Source organism: Pelophylax lessonae (genome assembly GCF_965119305.1).
Source record: "Pelophylax lessonae genome assembly, chromosome: 11".
Taxonomy (NCBI): domain Eukaryota; kingdom Metazoa; phylum Chordata; class Amphibia; order Anura; family Ranidae; genus Pelophylax; species Pelophylax lessonae.
This window is the reverse complement of record NC_138778.1, coordinates 195,580,305-195,599,029: the sequence shown is the minus strand read 5'-3', so window position 1 is coordinate 195,599,029 and position 18,725 is coordinate 195,580,305. Positions and strand designations below refer to the sequence as shown.

Sequence of the window (18,725 nt, the reverse complement as noted above, 5' to 3'; positions counted from 1 at the left end):
TTCCTCTTTAACACTAACTAACTAAGGTTCTCTCACTATTATGAGATTCTGGTTCACAGCCTGTATTGTTGTTATACAATATGTGCATGTCTGTGTGGAGAACACAAACGCTAATCAAAGTGGCAGATTGTAGAAAACTGCAGCACCAGCTGGACAACAAAATCAATCATTTGAAAAATGTTCTTCCAATAATCTGAGGCATTCTGTACGGCCATCTAGGGTCACCCAAAACAGCTGGATCCTCATCTATGTGTCACAGCAGGCTGGATCTGGCAAATTATTAGGATATTTTTATAGCTGCACATCTGGAATTTTTAAATTGTTTTTTAAATGACCACATAAAATACCCCCATGATCATTTTAGATAAGCTCCAACCCTTTAATGGTGAATTAACCTACTGCTCTGGCATTTCTATTCCTATAAAATCACCATACACATTACAATCCAACTGTACAACCTTTGTACTGTACATTTTTCATTTATTTTTACAAGAACTATGTAACATGAGGACCCAAAAAATCTATCCAATTAATTTGTATTCATTCAGGCAAGCCCTTGCCCTTTATGGTTGTTAGATGTAAAGGAGATTGTACAGAACTATTTGAATAAACAACACTGAAGGAATTATATCTTCTGTGAGCAGCCATGGAAGAAAAACATAAAACAAAACTCAGTGCAAAGAATTCAACTAGTGTTCTGCCTAATCTGAGCATTTTTTCTTTTTTTAAAGGTGGAGAGCACATACAAGATATATGAGGATGTCAGGCCCTAGGAGTACATATTAATTGGTTCTAATAAACAATTTCAGAAAAAAGGTTTATAGTACTAGTACCTGCTTTCTGCAAGAGATTTTTAGAGAAAAGTAGATTCATGCACCAATTTTTTTTATTAGCTTTAAATCACTAATTAACTTGTCTGAATCTAGATTTTTGGGGTGTTTTATCATTTGAGTTAACTCTCAGAGCACATGTAACCATATGTGGTCTCTCTAGTGGCAACTTTATAGTGCCTGAAGTAATTCAATGTTGATGCTTCATATAGGAGCAGACCGAGTTGTCTGTCAACTGGGATTAAAAAGAAGTTCAGAAATCGCAAAAAAAAAAAAAAAAAAAAAAGCGATCCCAGCTGCAGGTGTCCCTCACCAGCTCTACATGCACTGAGTGATCAAGCACTGCTTCTCACTCAGTCCACCCCCTCCACTTTGTGCAGGGAGTGGTAACAGTCAGTCACCGGCTCTCTGCTCTGCCCCTTCAGAGCTCACTGGAGCGCTGAGCTGTGGAGGGGGCCGGAGGGGCTGAGCCAGCTGCTGGTCCAGGCATCTGGGTGGATCCCAACTGTAAAGTTGGGATCTTTCCCTAGCCCAGACCAACTGAAAGCAGAATGCACTGACCTCCTGTGATCCATAGGATAAGTATAGTCAAAGTATCTTTATCTGTCCAGTTGTGTGACCCAAGGGTATAATTACCCCAGGAATCTCCTTATTTTTAGAAACCTAAAGCAGGCCAGAAATAATGCAATTTGGAAAGAAACTTGAAACAAGGAAAACTGTTTGATTCCCCCATTAACACAATCCCTTGTTGATGAGGGAATCCATTCAACAGCAGGGAGCCTTCCCTGCCAGCAGAATACAATTTTTAGTGTTGCCAGCTACAGCCCGCAGCATTAATCTTTTGGAAAAAAAAAACAAAACAAACAGGCTGGTTGTACACAAGTTGATTGACAGATTGACTTGTGTATAACCAGGGTGCCCATACCTGGTTCTACATTCGGCGGCTCCCTGCTGAACAAACAACTATGTAGACCTACCATTAACTATGTTGTGCAAGGGTCTGCCTGAGTTAAAACTTACCGAATTGGTTGTTTAGCTTTGTCTTACATAGTTTTGGAAATCACTTAAAGTGATTGTAAACGATCACCTTGTAATACAACCCATTCCGTTTCAAACAGAAATGAAAGGCAAAACATTTTTGTATAGGTATAAAAAAGAAAACCAAAAAAAAAAAAAAAAAACACAACAACAACAACATCAAAAATCCATTGTTTCCCTTTTTTATAAGTGATCACATTCCCTCTGTTCTCGGCTGCATAAGAGCTGGGAGGGGGGGGGGGAGAAGCAGTAGTACACTGAGCTTCCCAGTGAATGGCTGTGCAGGAGGGGTGTGTCAGGACAAGTCTGATCATTGGAGGAGAGCAGACTGAGTTCCCAGCACAGCTAGAGAGCTGACCACGCTGTGCTCTCCTGCTTAGCATGGTAGGTTTTTAATAGGAAAGCAGAGGGACTGGAAGAAACACCAGGGATTTCACACAAAGGAAATACAAAAAGAACAGGTTACTTTCTCATACAAGTACATGGTAAAGCAGGCAGGCATTAGGAATATGAGATGTTGGGGTAACAAACACTGGACTGAATATGAACATGTTCTTCCAAACTAAAAAGTTTGTCATTGGACTTCTGATATGCCTTGACAGACACAGTGAGGCTTCTGCTCTGAGATACAGTATGTGCTAAATGCTCCGATTTCTCAGAAATAGAATAAGCTTATAGTCCCCCTTGTATCACAGATACATTTAGAATGTGAGCTATTGTAGGTTCCAAGGGAGGTACAGTTGGTTTAAGGACTGGCAAATGCTTTGGAGTGAAACATCTTTTTGTCTGCAGCAACTCATAAACAGACTTTCTAGAAATGGTGATTATATTTACCTGTGCAGCCTTAAGGGACTCTTCCACTAAATGGCTTTGAATGCCACTACATGAGTCATCACAGCTCCTGAATAAGACTCATATTTTATATGTTCTAACAATTTTTTCTTTCTTAGGAATGATAACTTATTCTCAGAACCTTAAGGCTACTTTTTGTCATCAGGTAGTACTGCTTGGTATTGCTATTAGGTGTGGCTTGCTTAGGGCTAGAGGCAAGTGTCTGCAAGTTTACTTCTACCTGGTGGCACGAATAATGGACATCCCATACGCCATTATATGACATAAAAGGTTTACAAATATAGAAAACGCAAATGAAAACTGAGAAAGGAATGCTTATTTACATGTGCAAAATAAAAAAAAAAAAAAAAAATCATTACATCTTTGCAATATATATATATATATACACACACACATACTTTTTATATTTATACGCAGTTCCTCATGTTTTATCTTTTTAAAAGCTGCAAGTACAGAAAAATGCATGTTTATCCTGCACAAATCCAGTACACTCCTAGCCAACAACACTGCCTCTGCAGCACTGAAATCCTAAACTTTGTTTTCAATCCTGCCCAAGATTTCCCCTGATGGACTACAGAACTCCTTCCCCTTATATTGGATGAAAATGGATTTAGCTAGAAATTGTTAATGCTTCTTGTTTTCCTTGCGTTTCTGCTAGCACAGTTTGTATTATTTATTATGGAATATTTTAGTAAAAGGTCATAAACTGGCATCTAAACCCAGAGATGTATAGTAACTAAGTAGAACTACTTCACTAATGTACTTAAGTACTGAAAGGCGGTATCTGTACTTTCCTAGAGTAGAATTTTTTTCTCCTACTTCCACTTTTACTTCACTACATTTTTTTTTTCGATGATTTCAATACTTCTACTCCGATATTTTTTTTTTGTGCTGCATAATTACTCGTTACTATTATAAAAATTAACACTGCCAGAACAGTAGATGGCAGGTTTCATGAAGTTCAAAAAAATGTTTATAATGTCATGTGTACAGCCAAAGGAATTGTGATTGTCCTTTAGGTTAATCATTTGAAATAATAAAAAACAATATGATGTTCAAACTTTTGACTTCTTTCTTTAAAAACTACATAACACAGTACTTGTACTTTTACTTTCAGTACTTGAGTAGCAAAATTACAAAAAAAAAAACTACTTGCAATACTTAAGTACAACAAATGATGAAAACTTTAGTACTTCTACTCAAGTCACTTTTTGATAGAGCATTTCCACTTCTACTCAAGTATGGGTTTCGAGTACTTTATACAAGTGTGTCTAAACCACAAGTATTGGTACCCTCACTGTATTTATAAGTTTAATACAGCCATTGTTTTATGACACATGCTTTAAAATTTTCAAATAAATTATGAAAACAGTGCTACTACAAAAAGAACATTTATGAAAGCTGATCTAATAAAAAACACAGAATAAGTAACATAATAGTAACATTATAGTTTTCGATATAGAGACTAGCATGCAAATAAAAAAGAGCATTCATCTGATAATCTCATTGTGTGTACTAGGCCTAGGGTCAAATGGATGCTTGCCCAGTGACCACTGCTGGGGGGGGGGGGGGAGGAGGAGGAGGAGGAGGAGGAGGAGGAGGAGGAGGAGGAGGAGGAGGGAAAGAAGGGGGAGGGGAGGGGAATAGAATGGAATCAGGTTCAAAATACCTATTGTGAGAGCACTGCTCCAGCAACAGATAAGCTGTGCAGTGTATCTGTCCTGCTGACCTACTACATATCTTCATTAACAAACACATGTCCAAGTAAAGTGCAGCAGCATGGCCAAACATTCTTCTATATAAACTGGCATGTTTACATGGTGGTTAAATCATGGCTGTAGCATAAAATATGCCCATCTGTTGTCTTAAAAAAGAATACACCACAACATTCATCATTAATATACTGGAAATAATTAGCATATGCAGTCCACAGCTTATTGTATAAGTGGTTGTACCCAGAAATGTGATGTACAAACACTCTGGTTGAATTATACACCAGAAAATGTATCTGTGTTAATTTGGCAAATACTGAAGGATATCCAATATGTTCTGTCAATAATGTTTATATCTATTTGGTAGGTGCAGCTCTATAGCTTGTATTATGTACATTATATCAGTATTTAGATATCTAAAAAAAAAAAAATGTACCAATAAGCTGGCCATACATGGATCAAAATGCACCCAGTTCAGCAGGGACTGGTTGCATTTTGATCCATGTATGGCTGCTGCTGGTCATGGGAAGTGGATCAATCATCTTCTCATGAACTGGCTTGCTGGCGATTTTCATTCCATCAGTGCATACAGCCAATCAACGGTAGCATTTATCATTGCATTTTTTTTTTTTTTCATAAAAACACAGTTTATTGAAGTCCAGTAGTGACATCTAAAATAATACAGCCAGATCAAGCAAACAAAAAACACAAAATGTCAACAAGGCACAAGCAAAGATCCACTGCTGCAAAGGCAGGATGCAGGGCACCCCCAAGAAGGGGTATCATTGTATTTTAATGGCGGGGGGGGGGGGGGGGGAGTACCACTGTCAGAATACAATGGGGGGGGGGTGGAGATTAACCCATTCACATTGAATGTGTGGATGAGGAAATAGATTTCGTTTTAATGGGTGAGGATGTGAACAAAGGCCGTCAAGAGGAATGGTGGCAGGGGAGAGGTGACACGCCTGCAGGGGGATTTTACCTTGCTTATATCTGATCTCCCTGAAAGAAAAGCAGTAAAAAAAGGAATTGGGGGGGGGGGGGGGGTGTCACATGTAATGGTGCCATGCACATACTTAGCAATTTAGTCTGTCCTTTCTGCACCATATATAAGCACTTCTCATCCCTGTTGGATTGTAACCTCTCAGAAGCAGGACCCTCCTAAGCCTCTTTTTTGTAACTGTACTGTCTACCTTTATATGTAAAAAAAAACTGCACAAACTGTTGGGGCTATATAAAGCCTTTATAAGGCTAATATTAGTCTGGCTGTTTTGTAAAATGCAAATGGATATACTGTACATGCTTAAGAAAAAATAAAAATAAAACTTGTGCCTTCTCCTAATCAGGAAAGCTAAATGGAGGCATTTATAAAATGTAACACATCCTGTTACGTGTTTTCAATTTCTTCCAGTGAAAGCAAGCTGTTACAGGTAATAAACAGAAGAGTGACACTTCAAGCTTTATGTTTTGTTTTAGCGTAAGGTGGTTCAACTTGTACCGGTGCTTTTGTGTTTTCAAGAGGACTCCTATGGTGTTTTGCCAAGAAAAGTTACTAGGGGTTTGTTAATGGATATGGTTTTCCTCAGAGTGCCTGCTAAGAAAATGTTTTTTTTCCAAGGCTGTATATCGCAACACATATTGGTAGAATCGAGTCTCCCTAAATACAAAATTACAATAGCTGCAGAGCAAGATAATGCAACACAGTAAAACAACAAAAAAAAAAAAACAAGACCAGTGATACATTTCATGAAACAGATACTGTTTGACTGCAGCTTGGGTCATTTAACCACTTAAGCCCCGGAAGATTTTACACCCATTCCGACCAGGGGGTATTTTGCGATTCGGCACTGCGTGACTTTAACGGACAATTGCGCAGTCGTGCGATGCTGAACCTAAACGAATTTGGCGTCCTTTTTTTCCCACAAACAGAGCTTTCTTTTGGTGGTATTTGATCACCTGTGTGATTTTTTGATCACGCGCTATAAACAAAAAAAGAGCGTCAATTTTGCAAAAATAGCAATATTTTTCACATTTTTTTTTTTATATGAAATTCCCCAAAAAAAAATTTAAAAATCAAAATTTTTTTACTTTTTCGGCCAATTTGTTTTATGCTACCTATGTTTGGTAAAAAAAAAAAAAAAAAAAAAAAAAAAAAAAAATCGCAAAAAGCGTATTTTGATTGGTTTGCGCAAAAGTTATCGCGTTTACTAACAAAGGGAAAGATTTCTGTCATTTTTGTTGTTTTTTTTTTTAACGTGTAATGGCGGCGATCTGCGATTTCTTTTGCGGTACGGCGACATTGGGGCGGACAGATCGGACCCTTGACTGACATTTTTGACACTTTTGGGGTTACCAGTGACATTTCTACAGTAATCAGTGCTATATATATGCACTGTTACTGTAAAAATACACTGGTAGTGAAGGGGTTAACTTTATTTGGGAGGGAGGGGCTGTGTGTATCCCTAGGGGCGTGCTTTCTACTGTGATTGGCTGGGGCTTGAGCTGTATGGACACTGATCAACGGATCTACATACTAGATCCGAGTGATCAGTATCCTAACAGCAAGGAGAATGACAGGTGGCTTGTTTACACAAGCTGCCTGACATTCTCCCTCTCCCCCGCCGATCGCCGAGTGACCGGCGGACATCGGGTCCGCCGGTCACACGTGCGGGGGGGTCCGTGACCACGCGGGAGCGTGCCTCCGGGGGCGCGCGCTCGCTCCCTAGACCCTCACAAGCTAGTGACGTAGCCCTACGTCACTTTGCCTGTGAGGGGCTGACTGCCGACGTAGATCGGCGTTAGGCAGTCGGCAAGTGGTTAAAAAAGTAACCGGTCTTAAAAAGTAGCACTTTACCGATAATAAAAAATGCCTTTGTGCAGGTTTTTCAATGATAAAATGATTGCAAATGTTTGCAACAGCGTTACAGTCAGCCATCCAGGATTGCAGATGCACAATATATGAAACAAATGTGCTGTGCTATTCCTACTGTGCAACATCAAAAATATACAACAAGGTAAATGTGCAATAAAATTATACATTTACCTTGGTGTAGATTATGGGTGTTGCATAGGAGGAATAGCACAGCACATTTGTTGCACATTTATGTTTCGTCTTGTATCAAGAATGTGTGCAGGGAGCTTCCATCCTGATTGTATATAATCCTTCCATTACGGTCAGGTGGGAGGTTTGACAAACAAGGAAATACCTTAGAAACGCATTACCACCCTCCTCTTGTCAGACGGAGCTACGGCACAAGGCTGAATAGTGGTGGTGGACGCAGGGCCGGATTAAGAGCATCATGGGCTTGGTGCTGAGGATTTTGAAGGGCCTTAAGGGCCGTGCCTTGGCATGCACCCAGAGGAGGAAGGGTGCAGCCATGCATGCCTAATTCAACATGGGATGCTGTTTCTGAAGCCCATAAACACATCCATGCATCGGCAACTGTCCCTCCTTGTCCGGCCTTCGTGCTGTGTGGGGAGGTTCTGAGGGAGCTGCCTGGGGAAGCGAGCATAGAAGCCAGACTTCTGTGTTTACAAGTGACAGAAGAGCAGTAACAGTGAATATGGCCAACCTGGGGCCTATATTAAGGTAGGGGCCTGGAGCTGCAGCTCCAATAGCCCCTACGTTAATCTGGCCCTGGGTGGACGCCGGTAGTGGTGGACTTTTAAGGTTACACAGAGCAGGTCCCTCATAGCCGGTTTTGGGATCCTAATGCTTCATACACACATTCAGATAATTGTACGAAAATAATCGCTTTAGACTTGATCGCACGATAATCTGATCGTTAGTACACCGCTTTCGACAGCCAATCACGACAGTTCATCCAACAAAATCCGAAGGGACAAACACGAAAACTTCTGTCGTACAATAGCCTGGCAAACGACAATCATTTAATCAGTACAGTACGCGTCCGCTAAAAATCGATCGACAAAGACCGCGCGCATGATCAGAAACACTAAAATAGCACAGAAAAAGCCTGGCTGCCATTGTTTTTGTTTTGCACCATCTGATACATAGCTAAGCAACCAGGAAGCTTTTCCAGAATCATACGAAAAAAATCCTACGTTTATATGCATTGTTGAATTCGATATTAGTATCATGCAACAAAATGTGAACGATAAGTCGTCCGATTATCTGAACGTGTGTATGAGGCATTAGCTGCCGCTGCAGTATACAGTCTGATTGAGGTTACATCTCAGTCTCTACACCCCTTACTGACATACAGTTGCCTGATTGTATCAATAAATGCTACTTTGGTTTTTAATGGTATCCCATGCTTTTGTTTTCTTGTCTTTGAGTTTTGGTTGGATCAGCCCAGATCTGTGAAGGAAGCTTCAGGATCCCCGGAAATTACCAGTCGATTACCCCTTGGCTTTGCTGGGACATCTTTTTTGCTGTCAGTTTAGTATATTGGAGATTGGAAGCTGGGACTATTTGTGCACTGTGGCATTTTTGCTGTTGTTTAGATGCACAAAACGATTCGAAATTCTTTGTTAAATGAAAAGCAGCTGCATTTGTACTAAAAAATGTGCTTCAATGGCCTATTTTGCTCGCTAGATCGCATCCAATATATTTTCCTAAATCCTTTCACACCAAAATGAATAATAATCAACATATCTGAGGAGAACAAGCACCAGTGCACAAGCACTGTGCCCAGGTGTCTGACTGCTTTATAGGTTGTCTGTGGCATCGTAGCACACGTCACCACTTCCTCATTTGTGGTTAGAACTCTCCTGCTTCTGACAGAATGTGGGCACAGAGGATTTACCCTAAAGCACTTACTAAAACGATATTTGTGGGTATAATTACAGTTACATCTAGGTTACAGCTCGTTATTAGTATAACACGATGACTTGGCTGTTATAACAAGTTTTGGTCATAATTAGCGTGCCAGTCGAATCCTGCAAATCATTTTTTAATCCATGCAAAATGTCATGGTTGGAATGACTGTCTATAGTTATTTTAATGATTTAAAAAGTAAAAGGGTTATAAAGAACAATGGCTCTAGGCACTGCAACCCTCTCTCATAAAACTGACATCACACGGTGTTCCTTAGATCACCTGAAAGCACCTGTTACACATTAAAATATTTTTGATATTAGACAGGACATATTCTGTATTAAAACAAACAGACACTCAGACTCGTCTGCTTAATGAAGTTAAAGTGCTTCTACAAGCCTTTTTTTATTTTCCTTTAAAAATAATAAACATGTTATACTTACCTGCTCTGTGCAGTGGTTTTGCACAGAGCATCCCCCGATCCTCCTCTTCTCAGGTCCCCCGCCTCCTGGACCTTCCCTCCTGCCAAGTGCCCCCACAGCAATTATCTTGCTATGGGGGCACCTGGCCGAGCCTCTGCTCTTTGTGTCCTTTTGGCCCTGCCCCCTCTCGGTCTCCTCATTGGCTCACTGACTTGATTGACAGCAGTGGGAGCCAATGGCACCCGCTGCTGCCTCAGCCAATGGGGATAGAGAGACAAGGACAGCCTAGTCGTGCACATCACTGGATCAAGATGGGGCTCGGGTAAGCATTTGGGGGGCTGCTGCACACAGAAGGTTTATTTTAATACATAGAATGCATGAAGATAAAAAAAACCTTTTTGGAATTTAGAACCACTTTAAAGGCTAAAGCAGGCCATAGATGAGTCTGTTTTTATATGTAAAAAATAAAGAAGAATCTGCGCTCGGACAGCAATATCACAATATAGATCAATGAAGATCAAATAAACCAAAATGTGTAGGCAGCCAACTAAATAGTGGATTACAAACTAAGTAGGCATATGAAAAGATAGTAGCGCCAAACACTGAACGATAAACCAAAATGTTATCAATATGGAGTGTCCACAGAAAGTCCCAATAGTCCAAAAGATGGAGAGATAGTGGAGACCAATTCCCAACTTCCGACTGTGTAGATGAAAAAAGCCAACACCCAGACGTCTATTTATGTATTGGGTATTTGTGAGGCCTTAAGTGGTTAAGCTTATACCCAGAGACAATATCGCACAATTGTTATGTTTTTAATGTGATTTAATGCATTCCACTCGATCTTTGCTGCTTAGGAATTCCTCATTTTGGTTACCGGAGTTCCAGCGATTCTGTTTACTTCGTTTTTTCTGAAGGAGACGGTGGCCAATCACTATTTCTTTCCGGCCCTTTTTTTGGCTTATTACGGCCCCTCCATACTACATCCGGTTGTAGCTTAGGACCTGATGGAACGCATGGACGGACTGTTCCGCCTGCGTCACTTCCGGTTCCGCCGGATGATCGAGTGGAACGCATCGGTGGCTTATTTCCGCCTACGTCATTTCCGGTTGGGATCGTTATTAGCGTGCTGCCGTCCTGAGCCAGGTCCGCCTCTGATGATGTCACTACTTTGACGACACGCGTCAGGCGACCTGGAGAAGAGCAGGACGCCATCACACACCACGGTTTTTATGCTATGATGCCTATATTTTATCCACCCATGTGTGAGTATGTTTTTGGCCTATGAATAAATGAGTGTTTGTACAGTCTGCACTATTGTCCTGCCTTTTCTATCGAGGTAAACTGGAGTTATTGTGACCATACGCCTTGCCTGTTGGTTTGATTTGAGCTTATTTCACCGCCCTGCTACCATGATCTTTGTGATTTATTGGAATTGATGAGACTACACGGCTTGTTCTATCTCCTGATTGATGGCCCCTTGAGTCTATTTCATCGCCTTATATCCATTCATTTCTGGTAAGCAGTTGGTGTTACTCCACGTCTGGGTGTTGGCTTTTTTCATCTACACAGTCGGAAGTTGGGTATTGGTCTCCACTATCTCTCCATCTTTTGGACTATTGGGACTTTCTGTGGACACTCCACATTGATAACATTTTGGTTTATCATTCAGTGTTTGGCGCTACTACATCTTTTCATATGCCTGTTTTTATATGTAACCAGGGAGAAATCCTCCCTGCTGTGTCATTGTATTCTGACAGTGGAGAGACATCCTTGCAGTCAGAATATATAGATCAGCACTGCAGACTATAGCCTGCAACACTGATCGAGTGGCCAAAATCTGGCAGGTTGGTTGTACAGAAGTTGATTGCTAAATCAACCTTTGTTCCACCACAGTGGCCATATACATGAATCAAAATTTGACAGTTACCTGCTGAATCAGCCAAATTTCTGTCCATGTATGGCCAGCCAAACACTACAACCTTTATATTAGGTTGCTGGTTCTAAGCTAGGTGGTTGTAGAAACCAGGCATTTTACCTGACTGCTTTTACTAGTTATCGCTAAGGTAAATTTTACTTTAAAGTCAAACGCTATCAGTCAATGCCTGAGAACTGCATATGCCCTAGCTCAGGTGAGGTGTACTGTATGCATGACTGTCCATGACATCTCTGTATTCTCGGGTTAACAAGATTTTGTATCGCAGACACCTATATAATTTAACATTAACTATTTTTATTACTTAAGATGTTAGCATTAGTAAATAGATAGGAAGGTATAAAATTATTACTTGTTTTAAATGTTTTTTACATTTCTTTAGTTGCTTCCTGGTTTTTGGCTTCAGCCAAATTATGTCATAAATCCCAGGAGTCTTCATGAACTTTTTTTTTTGCTTTAATCCACAGGATCGGAATATGGGCTTTCTCAGCTTACATACATCATACAAAAATGTTGAGTTTATTTACTAAAGTGGGGCAAAAAAGTCAAAGCGCAAACTGCAGTAATAAAAAATTTGTAGATAATTTCCGATTTCTTGGTTGGTATGGGTTACTTAATTTTTTAAATAGGTCAGTACACAGTTGCTATCATATAATTCGTTCATATAAAAGGGGATTATATCCGAGCTATGGTTTTTTTGGTCCTGTAAATTATGGTGTATTCACCACCATGTGTAAATATTTAACACATAATAGAACCAAATGTGAAAGTGCATAAAAGGTCAATTCAATAAATAAAAATTAAAATTGAAGCTGCTGCTAATGTGAAAGGTTAAAAGCCTCATACAATGACACAGAAAGTTCTTAAACTTAGCGCTGCTTCCTTAAAACAAATATTATTCATTCCGATTGCAAATGTCATTAACTAGCTGAGTCCCACCTGCCATTAAAACAGCACTGAGGGCACTTCAGCGAAATTTTAAAATGGTGCCGTAAATCAGCAGCTATTGCAGGTCCTGTTAGGGAATCGGATTGGAACTGCTGGTTGTCTGACAGCCGGCATTGAGTGCCGAGACCAGGGGCTGGAACAATTCTCACTTGGGCTTCTGATGTTCATACATATCGATTCATGGGAGTGCACTGTAGAAGTGAATGTTGCTTTTGCATAGTCTTCACTTGGGGGGGGGGGGGGGTGGTAGTGATGTCATGAGTGAAATCATTGCATTTCCTGCCAATACGGGCATCAGATGTTTTTTTCTGCAGCCAGTAAACTTTCCAGCATGTTATCCTATGTGTCCCTGCACACATAGGCTGTCATCAGCAGTTTTGGCAGGGGCGTTTTCTAGCTGGAAAAAAAAAAACCCAGAACTAGTGGGTTTTAAGATGAGTTTTTCAGCTGTAAAAATTTTAACTCTGATAAAAGCTGAAAAATGCAGCTATTTGGCATTTATCTGTGTTTTTAAGCCATAAGCTTTTGTGGGAGTATAGTTCTACTAAGAAAAAGCTAAAAAAACACTGCAAAACTCCACAGCATTCCACAGCTACAGCTATCTACAGCTAAGGCTACTGGCGTTTTTATAACATCCACTGTGCATGAGGCCTTCAGTGTGATCTGCTGCTGCAGCGGCTGCATGGGTGGTCTAAACCTGGTCTACAAATTTTCTACCAAACAAAACTTGTATAATACAATAGGGCAGAGTACAAAACCTAAAAGATATAATGAGGTTGATTCAATAAAAGGCAAATAGACAGTGTAATTTGAAAGTGTTGGTGCACTCTGCAAGGGAATTTGCTTCAGAGCTTAGAAAACGAGGGAAAGCTCGGCTGACTTCCATCATCCAATCACGTGCAAGCAAAAATGCTATTTTTATTTTCCTCGCAATGTGGGTATTCTTTTTAAAGTGAAGTTTCACCTAATTTACCAAGTTCTAGAGCAAATGCCCTTGCAGAGTGCAAGTACACTTGCAAAGTGCACATTCTATTTGCCTTTAGTAAATTTACCTCAATGTGTGGAACAGAGACAAAAAAAAAAAAAAAAAGCTTTTTAAAGGGGACTTGATGGGATTTAGGATGTAAAAAAGTCCTGGGGACTAAAGTAGTTGGGACCATGTGCCCCAAAAGGCACACAATCTAAAGCCCATCACACTCTATTATAATCATTTCCGTGAATGTAAAGGAGATAGTACAGTACGATTATAACATGTACGGTGACCAAAAGTCTAGTTAAAACAAAGCTACTCAAAAGAATGAATGTAAAAATATATGTTGAAGTCACAAATAGTTGTGTGTCTTTGCTTTGTATAAAACACAAAAAAAGAGCCTGGAGCACAGAAAATGTCCCTTAAAAAGAAGATTTTACTGTCACCATGAGTAGACGCAGCAAATCATTCATTTGCTTTGATGTCATACTTGCCAAGCCCTTTCCTGACAAAGGGTAATTTACTGAACTCCATTTCTTTTGGACACCACTTCTCTTGTCGCCAACAATGATGTCATAATATATATCCTATGTCAATCTGTTGTAATTCAACGGCCTTTTAACCTGTACACATGTAATAGACAAAAGATGACAAGCACAGACAATCTGTCAAATTAAGAAATCCCTTGTTCTAAGAACAGTGAACAAAGCAAGCTAGTCTGTCCTGTTCCCTGTTCCTGCTCTCAGCAACCATGGGACCTGCCATTATTTGACTGTTACAAATAAGAATGATAAAACAGAAAATCCGGGCAATGATAATCAATGGTCTTTGATTATTAAAGTATGCCACTGGTAAAAGCCAAAAAGTGAACCTATTTTGCCAATACTGAGTAACGTAATAGGCTCTCTTTTCCTGTGCTCCCCTCCTGCACCCATCTTTCCTAATAGCCCACCTGAGATTTCTGTGTAAAATCAGCTGGGTGAGCAAATGGAAGCTTGTACAGGTCTCTGCAAACTGCCCGCACCCCCTATTGACTGTGACACAGCTATATTGACTGTTACATATGCACTAAACACCACATTGAGGGGAGTTACATACAATATCTCACAAGAGTGAATACACCCCTCACATGTAAATATTTTATTATATCTTTTCATGTGACAACACTGAAGAAATTACACTTTGCTACAAAGTAGTGAGTGTACAGCTTGTATAAAGGCCCGTACACACGTAGCGATTGTCAGCCCTAAATATTCGGCCACCGACCGATCGGCCGATTGTCGGCTTGTTAGTATGATGCTTCCGACCACCGACTGCGACTTTTCGGCCGAACAGAATCTGGTGTGCAGGCTTTGAAATTTTTGTTGGCCAACACCAGAACGGCCGATTGTTCCTCAGTCAGTACAGAATTTCGGCCGACAAACAGCAGATGAGCAAGACTGGGCATGCTCAGAAAAGAAAAAACACATGGAAAGTTAACCATCACATGATATCACTTCTGCAGTCGGCTGTTGGCGGACAAAATTCGTGTGCAGTCTTTAGCACTTTTCAACCGACAGGACAGCACCGGACAAAAGACGGTCGATCGTTCGGCACGTGTGTACGGGGCTTAACAGTGTACATTTTCTGTCCCCTCAAAATAACTCAACACACAGCCATTAATGTCTAAACTGTTGGCAACAAAAGTGTGTACACCCCTAAGTGAAAATTTCGAAATTGGGCCCAATTAGCCATTTTCCCTCCCGGGTGTCATGTGATTCGTTAGTGTTACAAGGTCTTAGGTGTGAATTGGGAGCAATTTTTTTCTTAGATTAGGATAAAATGAAGAACAATTGGTTATGAAGTGAAACAGGCTTTCAAACCCCTTGAAAAAGAAATTAGCAACAATGTACATCAGCCTCATTTATCAATCTGTTGATTAAAACACATATACTGTAAATAAAAGAATTTCATACGTGTGTTATTATTACGGTCTCCTGAGGGAGAAAGTTATCTTTTTTTAATTGAAAAGGGTGATAAGCTTTTATTTCAGCCATATCAAAAATTGAATTACAGCATGTCAGAACAGAACAAGTCACTTTAAGCTGCTATGTGTGTGTCATCGACTCCAGAGGCAATTCTTTAAGCCAAGAGTTGCAGGTAGTATTACATAAATGGGATTCCCTGGAAACTGAAGAAAAGACAGCTATACTTGAAGAAGCATTTTTTATTAGCAGAATATGTCCGACTGATTAAAAGAAGGTAGCTATTTTAATCAACTCAAATCATACAGTCTGGATCTAGTATGATATGACCCCCAAAAAAAAAAACACTTCATACACCAACAGCATAACTACAGTATGAAATTACCCAATATGAGTAATTATGTACTATCAAATATCTTTCTGATATTAAGAAACAAAGAATATGTAAAGCCTATTTTTTTTTTTTTCCATTTTCGATACAGTAGTTGAGAGTCATTGTTTTATTTGCCATCTGCCTCAATAGAGATATTCTCTTTTAATTCCTGTCTTGTAGACTCAAACAGGAATAGGGAGGATATCTTTGCCCTCTATTCCTGTTCTGGTGGCAATTCAGAATTTTGAATTTACCCTCACGTGCATTTCTGGTGAAACTGGTAATCAGGGAATTAAAGAGAGTGACTCTCCCCAACAAGGACAGACACACAAAAAAAAAACAAAAACATAGAAACACAGGGGTTCTAACCAGACACCACTCTATCCAAAATAACCACTTGACGACCACGGAGAATCATGTATACATATTTGATTCTGCTCTCCTGGTTAGGGGACGCGTGCCAGGTGTGCTGTAATTACTTACAGCACATGCCAATCAGCAGGTGCCAGCCAATAAAGGACACCTGGCACCCACTGATCGACGAGGTGGAAGTCAGGACAGAGCTCTTTCCTGTCAGCAGAGGATGTGCTGGTTTTTGCTTCCCTGCAAAGAAGAGAATAAAAACCAGTGCATCCCTTAGTGAAAGCACCTTACAGCCAGTGTTATAAGTACAATGACAGTGCATATTTTTAGCACTGATTACAGTATTAGTGTCACTGGTTCCCACAAAGGGTCAGTGTCAGACTTCGCAGTCCCGCTATAGGTCACTGATAGCCACCATTACTAGTATACAAAAAATTAAATACAAATTCCAGTATATACTGTATACCATAGTTTGTAGACACTATAACTTTTGCACAAACCAACCAATTTATGCTTATTGGGATTTTTTTACCACCAAAAGAAAGCTCTATTTGTGGGGAAATAAATTACTTAAATATGTGTACAGTGTTGCATGACCGTGCAACTGTAAGTTAAAGTAACGCAGTGCCGCATCGCAGAAAATGGCCTGGTCATGAAGGGGGGTAAATCTTCCAGAGGTCAAGTGGTTACGTTGTTCCTTTCGTTTTACTTTAAAACCCAACTCTAACTAATTTTTTTTATTTAGGCTGAGATGGTTAAGGATAGAATATCAGTCGGAAACTAGAGTAGTTTCAGTAGCTCAGTGCCAGGTCTTGGAACACAGAGGGTTGTCTAGTACCCCACAGCCACTCTGCAAAATCCAAGTGTCCTGGGTTCTGCAGAACAGAGTCCAAAATTCTAGGAATGTCCTACAGAGTTCGGGACACTTAGCAACTACATGCAGCCAATAGCAGACTCTGCTTCTCCCATCAAGTGCTCAAGTTTCCAAGTGACCAACAGGATGCTGAGAGTAGCTCCTGCTAATTAGGAAGTACAGGACTGATACCAGTGCGTTCTGGCACAAAGACCTGAGTTTATCTAAAATAAATATTTTTGTTTCAGTTTTGGCTAGAGTGGCAAGGGGTCAATTTTATATACCCTTTAATGCCTTGTAAAATATGTAAAGATGCTATTTTTTTTTCTCCCAATAAAAAATATTTTAATGGAATCTATGTTGTAATGTACATTGCAGTTCCTCTATCCTTTTCTACTAACAGCCTAATGCAACTAAGCAACCACCTCTCTCTTTATCAGTGTGAAGCTGTCTGGCACTGGATACTCATTTGCCTTTAACTGGTTTCTGAGGTCAAGTTGTACCCCACAGAGATTATTTGCAGCAGCTGTAAATATTGCTGCAGACATCCAACAATGGATGGATGTGCATACATGTTCCATTGGTATTTGTACAAGTTAAAAACAGAAGAGAGAGGGAAAGTAGCAGGTAGACCGTCCTGGGACTGGGGTAAACAATAGGCATCATACAAGGTTTTCTAATACGAATGATCTTTTGTTCCCTAAATGTTCTCACCACTGGCTGCACCACTGTTTCCAGATTTTCACCTGATCTAGCTAAACCGAACCCCGCTGGGACTACTAATATCTACAGACACCATGAGGGTAGTGGATCCAGAGTGCTATTCCTTTCAATTAGCAAGGGCACCATTCTGGGTAAAAGGTAGACAAACCCATAAAGTTTTCACAATTCATGCAATAAGTACATTTTTAAAAATGTGAGTTCTTGCAATAAATTCATGTGATTGGTGAATGGAGCAATCAAGAAATATATGTAAAAAAAAAAAAAACAGAGGGTGATTCAATAAGTTGACATCTATTCAATACTTAAATACCAGTTTTGGGATACCCTGATACCTTAAGGAGGAGCTTCAGTCAGTTTATAAAAAAGTCCAAAGTCAACAGCTACAAATACTGTAGCTGCTGACTTTTAATAAAAGGGCATCTACCTGTCCAGGTATCCAGCAGCGTCCTCACCTGGGCTGGCTCTTCCTTGGCCTTCAGGTTCCCGACACCAGTATGTTTACTAAGAGCAGCCGGTTGTGACTCCACATCTGGGTCCCCAATGTGCATGCTGTTCTATTTGAATATTCCCGCATCCTCCTGGGACCTGGGATGTGCTTCAAGAGCTTGTGATCAGTGGGGGTGGGGGTGAAAGTCTGCTTCAAAGTTCGCTGTCTTTTTTTTTTTCTAGCTGAATGGATGTCCTGACATTTGTCCATGTACTTAACCCAAAATGAAACAACATACAAAAGCTTTCTTTCTTTCTTGTTACACTTGTTTGCTGCCTTCTACTCCATAGAAGCCATGGTTTCCGTACACGGCACATATAATGACAAAAGAAGCCTGAAGCAGGTGTATGCCATTTGAAATAAATGGCTATATGATATTAGGCTATATATACACTATACACCAGGGGTTCTGGATGTACATTTGGGCATTGGGGGTGTAAAGGAATTATTTTAAAGGCTCCACCCACTGTCCCA

The 18,725-nt window shown here is 40.2% G+C and overlaps 1 protein-coding gene across 1 annotated transcript in view; it reads right to left on the bottom strand.

Moving 5' to 3' along the window:
* Positions 1–18,312, bottom strand: part of CDH26 (cadherin 26) — a gene marked incomplete at its 5' end in the record, with an annotated part of 139,090 nt that extends 120,778 nt beyond the window's left edge. The window contains one exon of the mRNA XM_082272873.1: positions 18,217–18,312. Coding sequence (XP_082128999.1) covers positions 18,217–18,312 — 96 coding nt within the window. The remainder of the gene's footprint in view (positions 1–18,216) is intronic.
* Positions 18,313–18,725: the final 413 nt, after the last annotated feature.